At 40.0% G+C, this 18,552-nt stretch overlaps 1 protein-coding gene across 3 annotated transcripts in view; it reads left to right on the top strand.

Moving 5' to 3' along the window:
• The first annotated feature begins 8,012 nt into the window (after nucleotides 1–8,012).
• Myh15l1 (myosin, heavy chain 15 like 1) overlaps nucleotides 8,013–18,552 on the top strand; it is a 121,365-nt gene continuing 110,825 nt past the window's right edge. For all 3 annotated transcript variants that reach the window (XR_010056133.1, XR_005491326.2, XM_063270852.1), the window contains exon 1: nucleotides 8,013–8,300. Coding sequence is in view for 1 of the 3 variants with exons in the window: in XM_063270852.1 (XP_063126922.1) it covers nucleotides 8,262–8,300 (39 nt within the window). In the remaining 2 variants the exon portion in view is untranslated. The remainder of the gene's footprint in view (nucleotides 8,301–18,552) is intronic.

The raw sequence follows: 18,552 nt of genomic DNA, 5'->3' as shown, positions 1-18,552 counted from the left end.
CAAAACTGTCATCCATCATGATCAAGTAGGCTTCATCCCACAGATGCAGGGATGGTTCAATATACGGAAATCCATCAACATAATCCACTATGTAAACAAACTCAAAGGAAAAAAAAAACACATGATCCTCTTATTAGATGCCAAAAAAGCATTTGACAAAATTCAACAACCCTTTGTGTTAAAAGTCTTGGAAAGATCCTGAATTCAAGGCCCATAACTAAACATAGTAAAAGCCATATACAGCAAACTAGTAGCCAACATCAAACTAAATAAAGAGAAACTTGAAGCAATTCCATTAAAATCAGGGACTAGATAAGACTACCCACTCTGTCCCTACTTATTCAATATAGTACTCGAAGTCCTAGCCAAAGTAATTAGACAACAAAAGGAGGCCAAAGGGATACAAATGGGAAAGGAAGAAGTCAAAACATCACTATTTGCAGATGATATGATAGTATACTTAAGTGATCCCAAAAGTTCCACCAGAGAACTACTAAGCCTGATAAATTTACTTCAGCAAATTGGCTGGGTATAAAATTATATCAAACAAGCCAGTAGCAGTCCTCTACTCAAATAATAAACAAGCTGAGAGAGAAATTAGGGAAATGAAACCCTTCACAATAGTCACAAATAACATAAATTACCTTGGTGTGACTCTAACTAAGCAAGTGAAAGATCTGTATGACAAGAACTTCAAGTCTCTGAAGAAAGAAATTGAAGAAAATCTCAGAAGATGCACATGGATTGGCAGGATTAATATAGTAAAAATGGCCATTTTGCCAAAAGCAATCTACAGATTCAATGTAAACTCCATTGAAATTCCAACTCAGTTCTTCATAGAGTTAGAAAGAGCAATTTGCAAATTCATTTGGAATAACAAAACACCCAGGACAACGAAAAATATCCCCAACAATAAAAGATCTGCTGGAGGAATAGCCATCCCTGACCTCCAGCAGCATTACAGAGCAATAGTGATAAAAATTGTAGGGTATTGATACAGAGAGGGGCAGGTAGATCAATGGAATAGAATTGAAGACACAGAAATGAACCCACACACCTATGGTCACCTGATCTTTGACAAAGGAGCTGAAACCATCCAGCAGAAAAAAAGATAGCATTTTCAGCAAATGGTGTCGGTGCCACTAGAGCGTGTAAAAAGAATGCAAATTGACCCATTCTTATCACCCTGCACAATTCTTAAGTCTAAGTGGATCAAGGACCTCCACATAAAACCAGATACACTCAAACTAATAGAAGAAAAAGTGGGAATGAGTCTCCAACACGTGGGCACTGGAGAAAATTTCCTGAACAAAAACCACCAATGGCTCATGCTCTAAGGTCAAGAATTGACAAATGGGACCTTATAAAACTGCAAAGCTTTGTAAGGCAAAGTGCACTGTCATTAGGACAAAATGGCAACCAACAGATTGGGAAAAGATCTTTACCCATCCTACATCTGATAGAGTGCTAATATCCAAAATATACAAAGAACTCAAGAAGTTGGACTCCAAAGAGCCAAATAATCCTATTAAAAGTGGGATACGGAGCTAAACAAAGAATTCTCAACTGAGGAATATCAAATGCCTGAAAAATACCTAAAGAAATGTTCAACAACCTTAGTCATCGGGGAAATGCAAATCAAAACAACCCTGAAATTCTACCTCACACCAGTCAGAATAGCTAAGATAAAAAATTTAGGTGACAACAGATGCTGACAAGGATGTGGAGAAAGAGGAACACTCCTCCGCTGTTGTTGGGATTGCAAGCTGGTACTTACTCTGGAAATCAGTCTGGAGGTTCCTCAGAAAATCGGACATTCCACTACCTGAGGACCCAGCTATACCTCTCCTGGACATATACCCAAAAGGTGCCTCAACATACAACAAAGACACATGTTCCACTATGTTCATAGCACCCTTATTTATAATAGCCAGAAGCTGGAAAGAACCCAGATACCATATAATAGAGGAAAGGATACAGAAAATGTGGTACATCTACACAATGGAGAACCACTCAGCTATCAAAAACAATAACTTCATGAAAATCATAGGTAAATGGGTGGAACTAGAAACTATCATCTTATCACAAATGTATGCACCTACTGATAAGTGGATATTAGCTCAAAAGCTCAAATTACCCAAGTTGTAATCAACAGACCACATGAAGCTCAAGAAGAAGGATGACCAAAATGAGGATGTTTCAGTCCTTCTTAGAAGGGGGAACAAAAATATTCAGAGGAGGAAATAAGGAAACAAATTTTGGAGCAGAGACTGAAGGGATGGCCATTCCAAAACTGCCATTCAGAAAGGCTTGAAAGAGCTGAAGGGGCTTGCAACCCTATAAGAACAACAATACCAACAAACCATAGTTCCCAGAGAATAAACCGCTACCCAAAGAGTACATCTGGACAGAACCACGGCTCCAGCTGCATATGTAGCAGAGGATGGCCTTGTTGGGCATCAGTGGGAGGAGAAACCCTTGGTCCTGCCATGGCTGCTTCCCTTGCCCCCCTATGTAGGGCAATGTCAAGGCAGGGAGGCAGGAAGGGGAGATGTTTGGGGAGGCGGAACACCCTTATAGAAGAAGGGGAGTGGGGATGAGATAGAAAGCTTATGGATGGGAAATCAGGAAAGGGAATAACATTTGAAATGTAAATAAAAAATATCAAATTAAAAGAAGAGAAAATAAACAGAAAAAAAGCACTCAAGGAAGATACCTTTTTTACTTCCTCTACTATCTCTCTTTGTGTGTGCACTTGTGTATGTGCTCACGCATGCTTGCTTGTGTGTGTGTGTGTGTGTGTGTGTGTGTGTGTGTGTGTGCTCACAGGCACACATACATGCACATTCACATAGCCATACACTACACATCTACGACAGCAGCACACACACACACACACACACACACACACACACACACACACACACACACACACACACACACAAAGATATCTATGCTTAAAGTTTAACAATGGTAACAGAGTAACTTTCATATCCTCCACTGGGGGCTTACTGTGGGTGGCTTTTTTGGATCACCTTATCCAATGAGCCTGCATGGAAGATCTTAATATTTCCAAGGTGACACAGCTATAAATACTAAAGCTAAGAGGTGATGTGAAAGGAGAGCTAACATTTATTGGCTACTAATGCCAAGCTCTGTGCTGTATTAAATCCTCAGCCTCACTTCATCCCTCACAACTCTCCTGACATTGTCATGCTTCGTTAGTGTGTTTTATAGATGAGAAAGGCAGGTATCAAAAGTTTTGACTGATTTTATTTATTTATTTATTTATTTATTTATTTATTTATTTATTTATTTGTATGTTCATTATTCCCTCATTTTTTTTATCAAGGTACTATGGCCCTGGATTAATCAAAGTCTAAGGCTACTCTTGAAACAGATAAGAAAGGGTCCATTTAACTCTTGACAATCAAGTGAGGGTTTCTCCTTCCCCTTTTTTGGATAGACGGTGATGACAGGATTAAAATGATCACTTTCTGAGCAGCGTTTCTGTCTTTGCTTTCATTCATTCATTCACTAGATGTTTATTTACTGTAATCCCGTATCTCTCTCTGCCAGTCCTCCTTCCAGTGTTTCTCCACGCTTCCGTACACCTGACCAAAATCTCCAGCCCCAGCTCATTTTTCTTTTAAAATATTTATTGTTCTTTTATGCATGTGCATGCTTTGCTGCATGTATGATTCTGTTCTGTATTTGTGCAGTACCCTCAGAGGGTAGAAGGTGGTACTGGATCCTCTGGAACTAAAGTTACAGGTTGTTGTGAATTGTAGGCTGTAAAGTTGGGTCTTCTGCAAAAGCGGCAAGTATCCTTCACAGCTAAGCCATCTCTCCAGTCCCATCGCCACTTTTTGAGAACTTAGGGAATGACAACAGTGACCAAGTTAGTCCTATGCTCCTGCATGTGTTTAACTGATGGCTGCAGGCAGAGTGGTTTCCTAGGCATTGCTGAGGATGGAGACTTTCTAATGCTTCATTTGTTCCACATGACTTTGCTACATAATACTAAACCTCCTGATGATGTCCAGCTTATAGATCACTGTAGAAACAACTCAAGATAACAAGCCAGACAGTGGGTGACTCACAACTGAATCATCACTATTGTGATGTTCTTTCTGTTGGCCAGGGGTTAATGTGATAAGCCTGCTAAACATGTTACATTAGGGGACACATCCTATTTCTAGAAGTGGGGAGTGTTTAGGTGAACTCCCCTCCTACTTTGGGTCTATAGGAAGCCTTTTGAACTGTGGGGTCCTTCTTCACACAGGAGAACAGTTACCCCAGACCCTTTGCCACAGACCACCAGAAAAGGACTCAATCTGACAGAAGACTGAGAGTCAAACTGATGCTCTTCAAGGTTATTTTTCCATCGGAAGAGGTGGGAACAAAAATAATAAAGGTTGTGAGCCAGGACTATGGGGAGCCTTCACGAACATTATTTGAATTAAACTGCAGCATCCCAGAGAGAGTAGGCCACTTGCCAATGCTCCTGTGATTTGACAAGAGCAGCAGCAGCAGGAGCAGCAACAGCAGAACAAAGTAACAATACAGATTTCTAATTTACTGCACTAATACTTCTGATTTCAAACTTGACTCCTCATAGGGTTTCACTGACACTAATTAAAATGACAAGAGAGACACTGTTCAGGAGAACCAAAGGAGAAGATAGATATTGGGCCCAGCTCGAAATATAGTCAAAACGAGTGGATGTTTGTAGTCAAAGAAGGGGGTGGCTAAAAGTGAAAAATTCTAAGAGAAAACATCGTGTAAGGGGGTTTGGGGCCCTGCAGATTGCTCAGTGGTGATTTACCTAGCATGTATAAGGTCTTGGATTCGATCGCCAGCATAGTAAGTAACAGAAACAACTTTAACACTGTGAAGAATCAAATTGAAATAAAAAATGTTAGTGCAGTAGATTAAGAACAGATAAAGTTAATAATTAATTAGTTAAATTTTGGGAAGTTGGAAGACCTATGACTTCTAGGAAGGTCACTATAATCCATGTAATCTTTATTTAAATTGATATGTGTCTGAAGATTATAGAATGGCAGTTTCCAGTAATTTTTTTCAAACATTCCTAGTGAGTGAAATTCTTAAAGGAAAACTATTATATATTTGTTAAAAAGTGGAACAGTCTAGCAGATTTCCTACTGAAGGTAGGCTAAAATCATACCCATGGAGCGTCCAGGATGCGGAAGTCTTTCTAGTTTGACTTAGCAAGCATCTTGCCCGGATTATGGTAGAAGGTCAAACATACCCAGTGGAAGTTCATTGTACAAAATGGAATAATACCGAGTCTGAATCATTGCATTTTAAACTGGGCCTGCATTAGCATTGTTTGCGTGCTACCAGATGCTGCCTGTACTCCTGGGCTCAAGACCACAGTTTGTAGAGCAAGGATTTGAGTGTGTTATGTACTCCAGGATATTTTGTCTGTTATTGACAGTACTGTGGTTCCTCCCATTTGGTAGGGAGGCTCCCAGCTGGCTGTCACTGTATCCCCCCATTCCCCTTTTCTTCATCATTTCTCTCCTCACTTTCTTCTTCTGCATTGTTCTTTTATTCAGTAGCATACTGGAGTCGCAGGTTAATAAATACTGATCAGACTAGGAAGTGTGTGCTGATAGAGGGTGCCTAAAATGGAAATGAATGCCACTGCCAGGCTTACGGCCATTTGCAGTGTGATTTCTGAGCATCTTCTGCTACGTATTTATGAAAGGATGTCTAAGTGGCTGACGGTCTGTATAAACCAAGTCCTGGATGCCAGGCTGCCAAGGCACTCTTCCCATGTGCTTTTGATTGCCATCGCCCCTTTGAAAATCTTGATGCAAGTATTTGTCAATTCATAGTTACATGAAGATTAGGAAACCTGACACAAACCTGAAGAAATATAGTCAAAACTCAATGCAAATCATTCTCTGTAAGCCTTTAAGTGATACTTTCATTGGAGAAGATCTATTTTTGGTATTAATAACACTCATTGTCATGATAGTAAGAATGTATCCTTTCTTCTTTCCATCTTAAATCCAGTTGAGTAGCTATAGGAGAAGCTTTCATGCTTTTAATTATAATTTCATCAGGTGTTATTTAATGGAAATAATCTTGAGTTTCTAAATATAACTAATGGAGTCAGGAATTTAAAGGAGCAGTTGTTACTAATTGACTATTTCCTCCAGATTGAAACGTTCGTCTTGGAGAGAGAAGGGGTGGCTTGTGAAATTCACAGGAAATTAGGAAATAAGATGCAGGAGTATTATGGAACTTGAAGACTCCCTCTGACCCTCTCCTGAAATGACAGAGCCACCTATTTCTGGAGGAGAAGTAGCTCTTCAGTGGAGTAGCTGCCTGCTGGCTATGCCAGGAACTTCACCGATGCAGCTTTTGTGCTTCCTCACCCATGTTAGCTGTTTAATAATACAAGTAGCCAAGTCACTCAAGCTACTATGAGTAACGCCTCACCCGAGCGCCTTCAGGTAACCACCATAACCCAAGATGGACTTGGGTGCAGTTGTTTTTGGCATTGTCATTACCCTATGTGAGGTGAGCAGCCATTTGGAAGCAATGCTTCAGGAAGAGTCACGAGACCTGGGTCTATCCACCATGCTCTGATGGTGGTTATGCCTTTTCTCCTTAGTATGTGCTCTCAGTGCACCTCTATTCTATTTTTCCTTCTCCAGCCATTCACATATTTGAAATATAATATGAGCTACATTGCATTGGCTTTACTAATAAAATTCCAACAGTTATTTATTCCAACATGCTTACTCTGGAGCAAAAGGAATACAGTAGAGAAGTTATTGGCTAGCTATCCATGGCTGCTCAGCATGTACAAGCTTGCATAGATCTCATTGAGAAAGTAATAGAATTCATCCCCCACCCTTGTCTATTTTCACTTAAGAATTATCTCTGCTTGCCATGGTCTATGTCAGTAAGTTGCCTCAGTTAGCAGATGGGGAATGGGTCTGAAAGACCCTGTCCATTTTCTCCTGATGGTCTTTGTGTGCAGCGTCCGTGGCATCCTAACTTGACTCTCCTATCAGCTGCCCCCCTCCATCATGTGTAACACAGTCTGTTGGCACATTTGCAGCTTTGCGCGTGGTCTCCACTGTCAAAGTGCAGGGGAGACTTATGGAGATTAAAATGCCATGCACTTGACTATAAGAAACGAGACGAAAACTCAAGCCTGGGTCATTAAGGTGAGGCAAATGAATAGACCTAGAGACACTTAATGAAATTTGGCAAATTAGCATGCAAATAAACAACTGCTATAAATCTTTAAGGCCAGTACCTTGCAGGATGTAGTTTGTTCATTTAATTGGACAAGTACCAGTTAGTTTAAGTAATTTATGACAGTGTTTCATGGCTTATTAGTAAATTAGCTTCAGTGTATGGTTTCTGAATTCAGTGATGTCCCTATATTCCAAAATCTTTCCCTGTGCTCTGGAAAGGGTAAATAGAATTTGTTGGAGGAGACTATGTGTTCTATTCTGTTGCTTGGTCCACAGGCGCAAACATTAGAAGCATGGCAGATTCTATATATCTCCTATCTTCTGCTCTAATTGTGGAGTATAGTAAACTTCAGTGGTGGGTGTGGACAGCCTCAAGGCTTTAACAGACTCCATGGAATCTCAGCAAGCCTGTGAGGGAGGAGGTAGGGTGAGGACCTTCTGCTGTCCTTGACAAGACCCAGATTTTATCACCATGCAGTGCCTTCTCATGTTTACTTATTAGACTTTAGATTAAAGCAAGACCTTCTGGGAAATAGCTATTATTCCTAACAGGTGTAAGCATCCTATTGATAATGTTCATTTCAATAGCCAGAGCCGATGAGCTTCCTAGGAGAAAGGACAGGGTGATTTTACAAAGAAAAAAAAAAAAAAGGAATGCATCAACCATGAGCTCATTGGAAACAGTAATAACAAAGAAACCACTGTGTTCTAATAAATGGTTTGTGATATAAAAGCTGCAGTTCTTCAATGAGAAAGAAAGCAACAGAGCTAAAGGTCTTAAGAAGGACAGATTGGGGTTCTGATAATTGTTCCTTAAAAAAAAATCTGCTACTTCAGAGATGACAAGATACAGATTTCAGGAAAGTGGGACATAGACCTTGTTCAGAGGCTGCTCTGTCCGTGATTGTTTCTAATTTCTCGTTGATTTGCAGCCTGATGCCTCCTCTTTGCTCGCCTTGGTTGCTCCAGCAACATGGATATAATTTCCTGTAGTTCTTTTGCTGATAAGATAAAATGAGGAAAAAAAATACTAGCCAGATGAGAGCGGCCAAGGTAAGTCTTTGGTTTCCTATGACCAGTTCTAAAGAAATCTGGGTCAGGCAAATGAGAAACACACAGATCGTTCTGGAAAATATCCTGTATTTGGGGGAAAAAAATCTAATGTTGGTTCAGGTTCTTCAGGCTATCAGAAGAAATTTTGTAAACAAAAAAAAAAATAATGATCATGACTAGTCCTTAAAAATATAAACATAAAAGAAAACTTAAACAGATCCAACATACATACACATACAAAATGTCAGGCCATTTGTCTCTGTGTATATAAAGAAAAACATTTTTATACAGAGAAGTTTCCTGTCAGTCTTTAAAGCTGTTTGTTGGTGGTTGGAGAGAGAGATCAGTGAGTAAGAGAGTTTTTACAGGACTTAGGACCTGAGTTTGGATCCTAGCACCCACGTAAAAGCCAGACATGGCCATGTATACTTATAACCCCAACCCCAGTGACTCACTGGGGCTTATGGATACCAGCATGGTTTCAGGTTCAGGGAGAGACCCAATCTCAAAGAAATGCAGCAGAAAGTGAAAGAGCTTGATGCATGACATCCTACTCTAACCTCCAAAAGTGTGCATACACAAGTCCATTCGCCCTAATGCTTGCATGCGCATAGAATGAAAATACACACACTTTACCTAAAACTAAAACAAAACATGTATTGAATATCAGCTTTTTATTATTTTATTGGTCTTCAAGTTTACAGAGACCTTCTGTTTTTCTGTGAATAAATCTATTACAAGATTAGTTTACACTTACTTCAAACTTGAACCATTCTAATTCATTTCAAATGTAGACATCAATAATTTGCATCTTTAAGTATTAATATATGATGACATGCTTACAAATATTCATAAGTCATGGTAAAATACATTATTATTTCTGAACAGATATGCCCCCAAGTTAAATATGCAAATTTTGTTACTTGTTTAGTGTAGTCATCTTGAAAATCTATCCTTTTGCCAATAATTCAGCTATCTTGGAAAGTCCCTCACAGAGTTGGAATTTACATAATATTTTATAATTTACTCATCCCAAGAGAACATTGGCTCTAATGCTTATCAACAAACTGCACTGAGTCAAAATTATATTTACCTGCCTGACATATTATTTGCTTTATTTTTGTGCTATGCCTTGAATAATTTTGATTTTATCCATATAATGATATAATATCATACAGAATGAATTTTCTATGTGTCAAGTCGGGAATCAAATATTCTAAATAAGCCTCTAAAATATTCTGAACTTTGGTAGCATCTTAACATTGAGTAAATACCATCCCCTCCCAAGGAGAGCTCTTTAATTATGCAAAATTAGATATTTTTAACATCTTAATATCTAGTCATATCTTGTATCTTCAGTAATTTTTCCTTTAAACATAAAAGTTTATGCTTTATTTACTATTTGTAACTGTTATGTGACAAAACTTATCTGGGGGAGATGTAACACACACATCTACTCACCTCAAATAGGGAACCCACACCAGACCAAAGTCCATCTTGGTGATCCAATGACTTTGTATTGGAATTATTTGAAAGAATGTAGGTAAAGGGTTACTTACAGGAGCATAAATGATTCAAAGACAATGTATCACCAAGGCCCTCCACAGCAAGGGTGGCTGGAAACCTGGAGCCCACTGTATAGTCTGCAGGCAGCACAACAGGTTGGATAATGTCCTATCCTAGTGACTCAAGTCTGGTCTAAACCTCTTGTATGCAGTTGACTGGTTTCTGATTCTTCCAGGCAGTTTGTCCAGTCTGAGCCTTCTTTTCTCCTCTGACTGGTGGTGGTGGTGGTAGTGGTGATGGTGGTAGTGGTGGTGTTTTTCAAGCTCTGCTTCACTTTGTTCCCTTTGTCTGAAGGGAACACAGTTTTTAACTGCTTACTCTGGCAGAAAGAGGCATACTTAATCTGATCAGCTTCAGGGACTTCCTGAAGTTATTTTGAGTTGTTAACCTTCCTGCTTAATGAGCTTCCCAGTGATATGGAATGTTTTAATCTGGAGAAAACTGTTCTCAATAGCAATTCTTATTAGTTGCAAAGCAGCTGAGGTCCCAGAAGTCAAACCAATATATCTCAGTGTTTATCTCTCACCTACTTACACGATATTTCCCAAGAACTTAGACTTCAGTAACCTCAGATTGGTAAAGAAAGAAAATTCCAGAAAGCATCATCTGGGCTTTTCAGAGTTTGTGTTATAATTGGAACTATGTCATAAAACAAGACATCATTTTTATCCTATTTAAAAATTATTAGTATTAATTGCTTCCTCTTGACCATATTAAAGAAGCAGGATACCTGCCCTAGATTTACAGAGGTTGATGAACATGAGACTCAGAAGAGATCAATATCTTCCTATCTTTATTTGCTCACATTTCCAGGAAGTTTGACACTTGACCCCATGTTGGGCCACATAGGAGTTGCTCTTAGAATACCGAAATATCCATGGATTTATGGCGGCAGACTCTGAAGAATAGGGCAGGTAACTAAAAATTTCCACAGGAAGATGTAATAAGCTTGTTTAAATAATTCCACATACTGGCAGTAAATTGAAGCCTATTACTCAGAGATAAGTAGGCACTGTATGTTGCCCTGTTGTAAGAAGTTGATTTGTCAGAGGACCTAGACCAGAATAGTCTTTGCTACTCCAAAGGTTTCGACTTGTTCTCACCCTTCATTACCCCCACTGGTTTCACCTCCTCTCACTAGATAGGAAAGAAAGAAGAATAGAGCATGCACATACGCGCGCGCGCGCGCACACACACACACACACACACACACACACACAGAGAGAGAGAGAGAGAGAGAGAGAGACAGAGACAGAAGAGAGAGAGACAGAGAGACAGAGAGAGAGAGACAGAGAGAGAGAGAGACAGAGAGAGAGAGAGAGACAGAGAGACAGAGAGACAGAGAGACAGAGAGAGAGAGAGAGAGATTTGCTGAGACAAATTTCTTTCCTTTTGGTTTTTCTTTGACCACACTAACAACTGCAAACGACCTCCCCAAACAACCAACACCCACCACCCCTTGCCCACTGGGGCTCTAGCACTTATCTAGCCTCTGAAATGTTACCGGAATTCCAAACTTCACACAATTGCAGAAATTATCTGGAGCTGGCAAATCCATGCCTCTGCTAAAGCATGAGGAAAAGCATATTCAGCTGCTGTGGACCGTCCAAAGCAGCCCCATATCCCCAATTGTGGGATTAAAATGAAAATATATTCTTAAAATATTTTTTGTGGTTGGTTTAAAAAAAAAAAAGAAACCAAAATTCCAGAATTTCACTATAAGGGTGCACAGTAGAAGGAACCTTGTGATGTGGACACTAGAGCCCCTCCTGGCTGTCCCTGTATGTCAAGCTATACATCGTGTTGAGCCTTGAGTAGCCCACAGTAGTATGCAAAGGACAGTGAGTTAATTGCTATAGAAATCACAAACGTTAGTTATTAATAGTGTTTGCTTTAAGGAGTAAAAGTAAAAGATGTGTTAACCAACTTAATGTAAAATGGTATTTAAAGTTGGTTTCTATAGTATAGGTCCCATGGAAAATACAAGGATAGCTTAAAGTCGTCAGAAGAGCAGAGGTCACCATTGCCAATGTAGAAAGATCTCATGAGGTCAGGAGTAAAAGGCTAGATCTTAAGGGGTAGAGCATTTCAGTAGGTAAAGACGAGAAGGCAGTACAAAGGCAGGTGGAAACACTAGAGTGGTCAGTAAGAGACAGGGAACCAAAGGACAATATCAGATGTCAAATGGTCTACATGAAGCATGGGATGTTTAGAAGGAACATCTAGAAAAAAGAGGACATGTTAGATTTGACCTCATTTAAGGTAATATGGGCCAAAGAAAGTTATGAAGTGAGCAATAGAGAAGATACAGTGCTGCTGTCTAATCTGGGCATTGGATGAGGGAGGGTTTGAGTGATACCTGTGAGGGGAGACCAGTCAGAGGGAGATGGGAAGCGGGTACACTAATCCGTGTAAGAAATCAAGAGGTTCTGAACTAAGACTGCGTCCATACAGGTAAGTGTGTGTAACACACAAGCAGTATTGATGCCTGAACAGGGAGAGAGTCTGGCACTTGTGTTCTGAGGCAGGGAAACTGACTCGGGTTATTTACTGTGCAGTGTAGCACGGAGGATGTTATGGGCAGAGGATAATTATTTTCCTAACCTACTTGGACTTTAATTTGCTGCAGGGCCTCATATTTATTAAAAGTGTTTACACCTCTGGAGCACTTGAAAAATAGCTAAGATCTTAAAGAAACTGTTTTTCCCCCACTCCAGTGGTCCACTTTCCCAATCTGAAGTATAGAATATGCTGGTTCTATAGAAAAAAAATCTCTATGCAAAGTCAGTATTGTCTTCACTGGTGACCAAGGAACAAGGGATCCTCAGTTGCGGAAGGTGGCTCTGTACATACCTAGATGGTGTAGGTCTGAAGGTAATCTATGGATTCAATCAAAGAACACAGAAATTAAAAAAACTATATGCAGCACACTGAATACATAAACCATTTACTACCTGAAAGAATTGGTATTGGCTTAGGACCCCAAAGGCCAAGTTCTCAGCACAAAGATTTATTTGCCTCAATAGGACAAAGGGCACAGAACTTTATTTACACCTACAACACAGCAAGTTTCTTAATATCAGCATCACCATCAACATGTGACTGATGTGCTGCACAGGGCCTGGGCCATGAAGTCACCAGACAGTAATTGTTTTCAGCTCTATCAATAATTTCATGGTACCTCTCTTGTCCTTGATGTATATAGATATTTATTATAAAGATTATATGAATAAATATATTTATAGATTTAATATGTTACCTCAAGTCCTTATAATTTTCTTTCAGAATCCTTTGTGCACTGAGCTCACTATAAGCTTCATGAGAACAGAAAACACACTGGGGCTGTTCACCAGCAGCCTCCTGCATGTAGACACTCCCTGTTTAGAAGGCATTGCACACATATTTACTGACCTGTTGACGACCGATCTTCTCCAGAGTTTGTCATTAACAATGCATTTCTAGATACTATACATTGTCTTGGCTGTTGCCATGACCACAAGCTAAAAATAGCAAGTCCCCTAAAGAAGTAAGACCTCTATCTTCCTAGTTAGTGGCCACTGTGATCTCTGCTTCCAAGTAGCAAGTTACATACATGCAATTAGAATTCAGTATAAACTTTTATATGTGATACGAAGATATAAGTATCCTGAGTCCGTGGTGCTGACATCATCACAGCTGAATTCATGCTTTGGGGACAGAGCCGAAATTCTCACTTCAGATATGGAGGTTTAAAAATAAAAGCTTTATTTTCTGAGCACTCATGGAGGTGGCCAGTTCACAATCTGAACCGTGACCCCCGAAGGGAGATGCTACCACAGTTTTAAATGATTGGAACATAAATTGATAGCGGGGGGCGGGGAGCTGGGAGAGCTTCAGTTGTTATTCAATTGTATTCGACATAGTGGGTTAAGCAAGAGAGTGCACATTGGAGACTGGGCCATATCCAGGGCATGTAGCTTCTAGGATCTTATTCATTCTCCTAGACATTAGGTCCAGAGATCAGAGAGATGAGGGGACAAAGGAGCATGGAGTTAGTTAGGGCCCAACAGGCAATTGGGTGTATACTTTCACATCTTATGCTATTTGGTTAGATAACAGCAATTTCTATATTATTGACCAGTTAATGGACAATTAGGAAAACATTTGAGAAGGGAGATAGGTATTCCTTTCTAGGCCTGGAAACATGAACTTGCTTAACTCTGCCAGATGGAGAAGTTGTTCTTAGGATGGCTGGGCCCAGACAACTGTTTACAACAGAAGCTGTTTAGCTATGGGAAAGTCCCCAGTTTCCAGGGGCCTGGGGCCTTGAATTTAGTTTCTTCCTGTGATTAGTGGAGTCTGAAATCGAAATGGTAGTACTTAAAATAAGTTTCTTTTGTTTGTTCTCAACAATGACACATCTCTTTTCTACAGTGCACAGCCAGTCACAGATTGGCAGGTTTTGAGTAGACCCTTTTAATTGATGTTTTTGGTTCACACAAGTTAAAAATCACTAAAGGGGTCACCTGTACCAATTGGTTTTCTGTTCTCTTCTAAAATCTCATTGGAAAGTAGAGAATCAGGTTTATAGGTTCATATTCTCTGTGAGCAATGCAACAGTCTGTGCCAACTCTTCTTTAAATGAGATAGCATCTTCTCACTGCCTGGTCTCATCCTCCTGCATTTTCTACCCCCTACTCAGGCCGATTTGGGGCTCCTGATTGACATGTTAGGTAATGGAGAAGAGTTACCAGGAGTTAACGTTTCCAGGAGTTTTCAGTCACTAATGCCATAATTCAGGAGCATGCCTGATATTTCTGGGCCTCAAGAGGGGGTATATAAATGGAAGCAATTGCATTTGGACATTGCTAATCTTCAGATAGTGCATTTGACTGGTTCTAATAGCTCCTAAAGTGCTTTTGGGTACTCTATTAGGTAGTAGCCACATACGTGCATGGCTCCCAGCTGAGTAATTTTCTGATCTTAAGAGATCAGAGAGCAGTTGGGGCAAAGAATTGCAGTGAAAAACTAACTCTTCAGGGCATGTACTGTGTTCTTGGGAACCAGAAGAGAATTGCCCAAAATATGTTTAATTTAATTTTATTAATTTCCTTAACCATTTCCTAAAAATGATTGCCTCCAAGATTCTAACTCATCCAGATATTAATTTACCCTCAATAACCACACTACCCTGGAAAATCCGGGTTACTTATGAAAGACTTACAGATTTTGAAAAAAATAACAAAGACCATAGTAGCTTTTCCTGCAATGGAAAAACTGAGATACAAAGTGGCCAAGCATGGGGAACAGGATGGCTCAGAGGGTAAGGGCAATTACCAACAAGTCTGATGACCCAGCCCAATACGTAGGCCTCACATCCTAGAAGAATAGAGCTCACTTCTGAAAGTTGACCTATGATCTTCACACGTGTGCCTTGGCATATGTGTGCACAAGTGCACACGTACACAGTGAATAGATAAAATGTAATCAAAATCATTTTATAAAAAGAAAATAAGAAGTCTAAAAGGGAGATGTCATGTGGCTCACTGTTCAGCATTCAAATCTAGATGGGGAGAACAATTTTACACATATGCTTTCCATGCTGTCTTTCCATAGTGCCAATGAATTTCCTTGTTGCTCTTGATGTACATCGTAGAGTATGCACTACTGTGCTTTAGCATGGGCTGAAGAAAATAAATTTATTATTTTTATACACTATAGAAGTAACATATGAATGTTGCCCAAAACATAAATGACACAGAAAGATAAAATAGTAACATAAAGTTCACCATAGCATCACGGAGACAGATAGCAATTATCAACACACTTGGCCTCTCAGTATTTTTTTAATGCTTGCAACAGTCAACACGACTGCACTTAAGAACATTCCACCCTCAGGATCATGTTATATAAACCTTAGGTTCTGAAACCTCTTTTATTTCTTACATAAACCCACATTTGTCACATGCCTCTGTGTCATTACTCTAAAAGGTTATGAAGTTCCTTTGTGTACATTTCCCTTCAGAATATAAAGTCTTCTCTGATGAGCATGTGCTAATTAGTTTTAGTTTTGCTTATGTTTTGCATTAACTGCATAATGCTTTGTTGAATATCGCCGAACAGTTGTGTGAATATTCCCCACAGAAAAAGAACCAGAAATAGAAGCTTTGTGTTAAGAGGCATAAATACGGACATCTGAAGGTTTGATAGGTGTTGTCTTATTGTTTTTAAGAGATATGTTGGGGTTCTGCTTCCATCAACAGAGTAAATAATGTAACATAAAGAGTTCTCAATATGCTGCTACCCCCTTTCTCCTCTTTGCCATTCCCCCTCCTCCCTATGGCCTTCCCCTTCACTACCTCCGTCCTTCCCTTCTCTTCCTTCTCCTCTCTATCCCTACTTCTGTGCCCCACCCCCACTTTCTTCAACACAGTTTGTAGTTAAAGATTCCAAAAAAGAAGCTTCAGTCTAAACTGATGCTCCTCCAAAGTAATTTTAAATTATATCTATTCATGTATTAATTGTCTTGCTTATTTGATATTCCACATCTCTAATAGAGAATAAAGAATCTAGGTTAGAAAATTTGAAGGTCATCTTGGTGTTAAAAGAGCATGTTTATAGCATATTGCTTGTATGCTGTAGGATTGACTCTCCCTCTCCCTCTCCCTCTCCCTCTCCCTCTCCCTCTCCCTCTCCCTCTCCCTCTCCCTCTCCCTCTCCCTCTCCCTCTCCCTCTCCCTCTCCCTCTCCCTCTTCTTCTCCCTAAACAGATCAACCTAAATCTGTCTTCCGGATGATTTAAATATCGGCTCATAATAGGTTCTAGTTACTGAACTGTCCTTGGACAAACAGGAAGCCAAGCTGTATCCTTGTTTGCCTCTCTAGACTTTAGATATTCCCAGTCTGGAGACTGGACCAACTGTGATGCTAGCGGAGCATTCATTGGCACTCCCCGGTCCTTCAAGGATTAGCCTGCAGCTGTCAGCCCTGCTGCTTTCTTTCTTTCTTGGACACTAACTTGCTCCCCTCACTCTCAAGGTAAATATCTCAAATCGGAATGTGCTTCTGAGACTCTAGGATCTAGAGCATATAACCTAAGACAAATGCTTTCCACAAATAGAAAATGTGAGAAATGATTCCCTTCTTTCAAGCCGTTTTATTTCCCAGTCATAGTTATAGCTGTGTAACAGGGAGCAATGATTCATAATGGAAGCCTGGCTGTCAGGGACATTTTCCCTTGCCATAGGGAAGGAAGGATGTGTGTTTGGTAATCAGGGAGCAATGTAGGATCCAATGTTTTACTGTTGCTGTGAATGTCATCAGCATTAGACAACAGACTTGAAAGTATTTGGGAAATAGATTACTGTTCTCAGAGATTTGAAAGTGTCAGTGTGTTTATTATCGTCTTTATTTTAGGAAATCCTAAACATATTAATGATGAATCTGAAGTCAATAGAATCTCATTTTGAGAGTGGCATAAATCCCTGTGTGAACAAAGTGCCAGATAAGAATGAGATTTCTTGGTAATCTACATTATGAAGTACGTTTTATTTCATCTCTACTGAATACCTATTTTTTCTTCCAGGAGACATTTACCGCTTCATTTCACAGAAGGGCAGATTTTGAGAGAGAAAAAAAAAAAGAATGAAATTAATTCTTAAGATATTACTCAGATGAATATTTGATGGGTATTTTATTGCCCTTTTAGATGTATGAATAAGTGAATTTAAATCTTTTTGTTTTAATTTCTAATATGGCAGTTGGCTAACTCAACTTAAGCAAAATCCCTTTGAAGTAATCCGTATGTGTTGTCCTAGATAACTGGGACAGTTGCTTCTTGGTGTTTTGGCTAAGATAAAGTGTAAAGGACTTGGACATCAAAAGGCTGGATGTGTGGATCTTTGTCTTCTGTGTGTTCTTTGTAGAGGGTTAACAAGCACAAATGGAAGGGAAAGTCAATGAATGAGTTGCTCTTGAACTGAGACACAAATGGATGTCCCAAAGGCTTGCAAAACCCACATTCCACAGGCTAATATCAGGATGCTTGTTACTACCACTGGAAAGTCCCCCTGAAGTTTATGCTTTGTAACCAAATAGCCTGGTGTGGTAGCACATGGCAGTAATCCCAGCACTCCAAGGCGAGAGACAGAAGTATTTATTGCCACAAGTACATGACCAGCCTAGGTGGTCTACACAGTATGACTCTGTCCTAAAACAAGAGGAAAGACCCCAGTAACAAAAAAAAAATAAAAGAAATAAAAATCTGTCTAACATTTTACATTGAATTCCTCTACCATTGTCGTGAAAGGGGAAAATATACTACTTCCCCTCCCCCCTCCCCCTCCCCCCTCCCCTCCCCTCCCCTCCCCTCCCCTTCCCTTCCCTTCCCCTCCCTTCCCTTTCCTTTCTTTTCCTTTCCTTTCCTTTCGACTCTATTTCTTCAGGTTTACACTTCCGAGTAGTCAATGGTCTTGGTGCGTGGGGGTGAGGATGAGGATGGGGGTGCACAAAACGTTTTTAATTCACAAAATGAGTTTTTACTAGTGTGAACTGCATTGTGGATTCGGCGCCTCCCAGCCCTCTCCTTTGACATTCCAGTGCTCTCTGGAGTTACTGGGCTCAGAGGAGACCCCGTGACAAGCACTTCAGCTCACTAACCACGGATGGGAGACAGGGCCAGATGTTGCTGATGCTGGCGTCTGGGGCT

Source organism: Rattus norvegicus, chromosome 11 (genome assembly GCF_036323735.1).
Source record: "Rattus norvegicus strain BN/NHsdMcwi chromosome 11, GRCr8, whole genome shotgun sequence".
Classification (NCBI taxonomy): Eukaryota; Metazoa; Chordata; class Mammalia; order Rodentia; family Muridae; genus Rattus; species Rattus norvegicus.
Note: the sequence above shows the minus strand (reverse complement) of the source record. Positions and strands in the feature narration are given on the sequence as shown.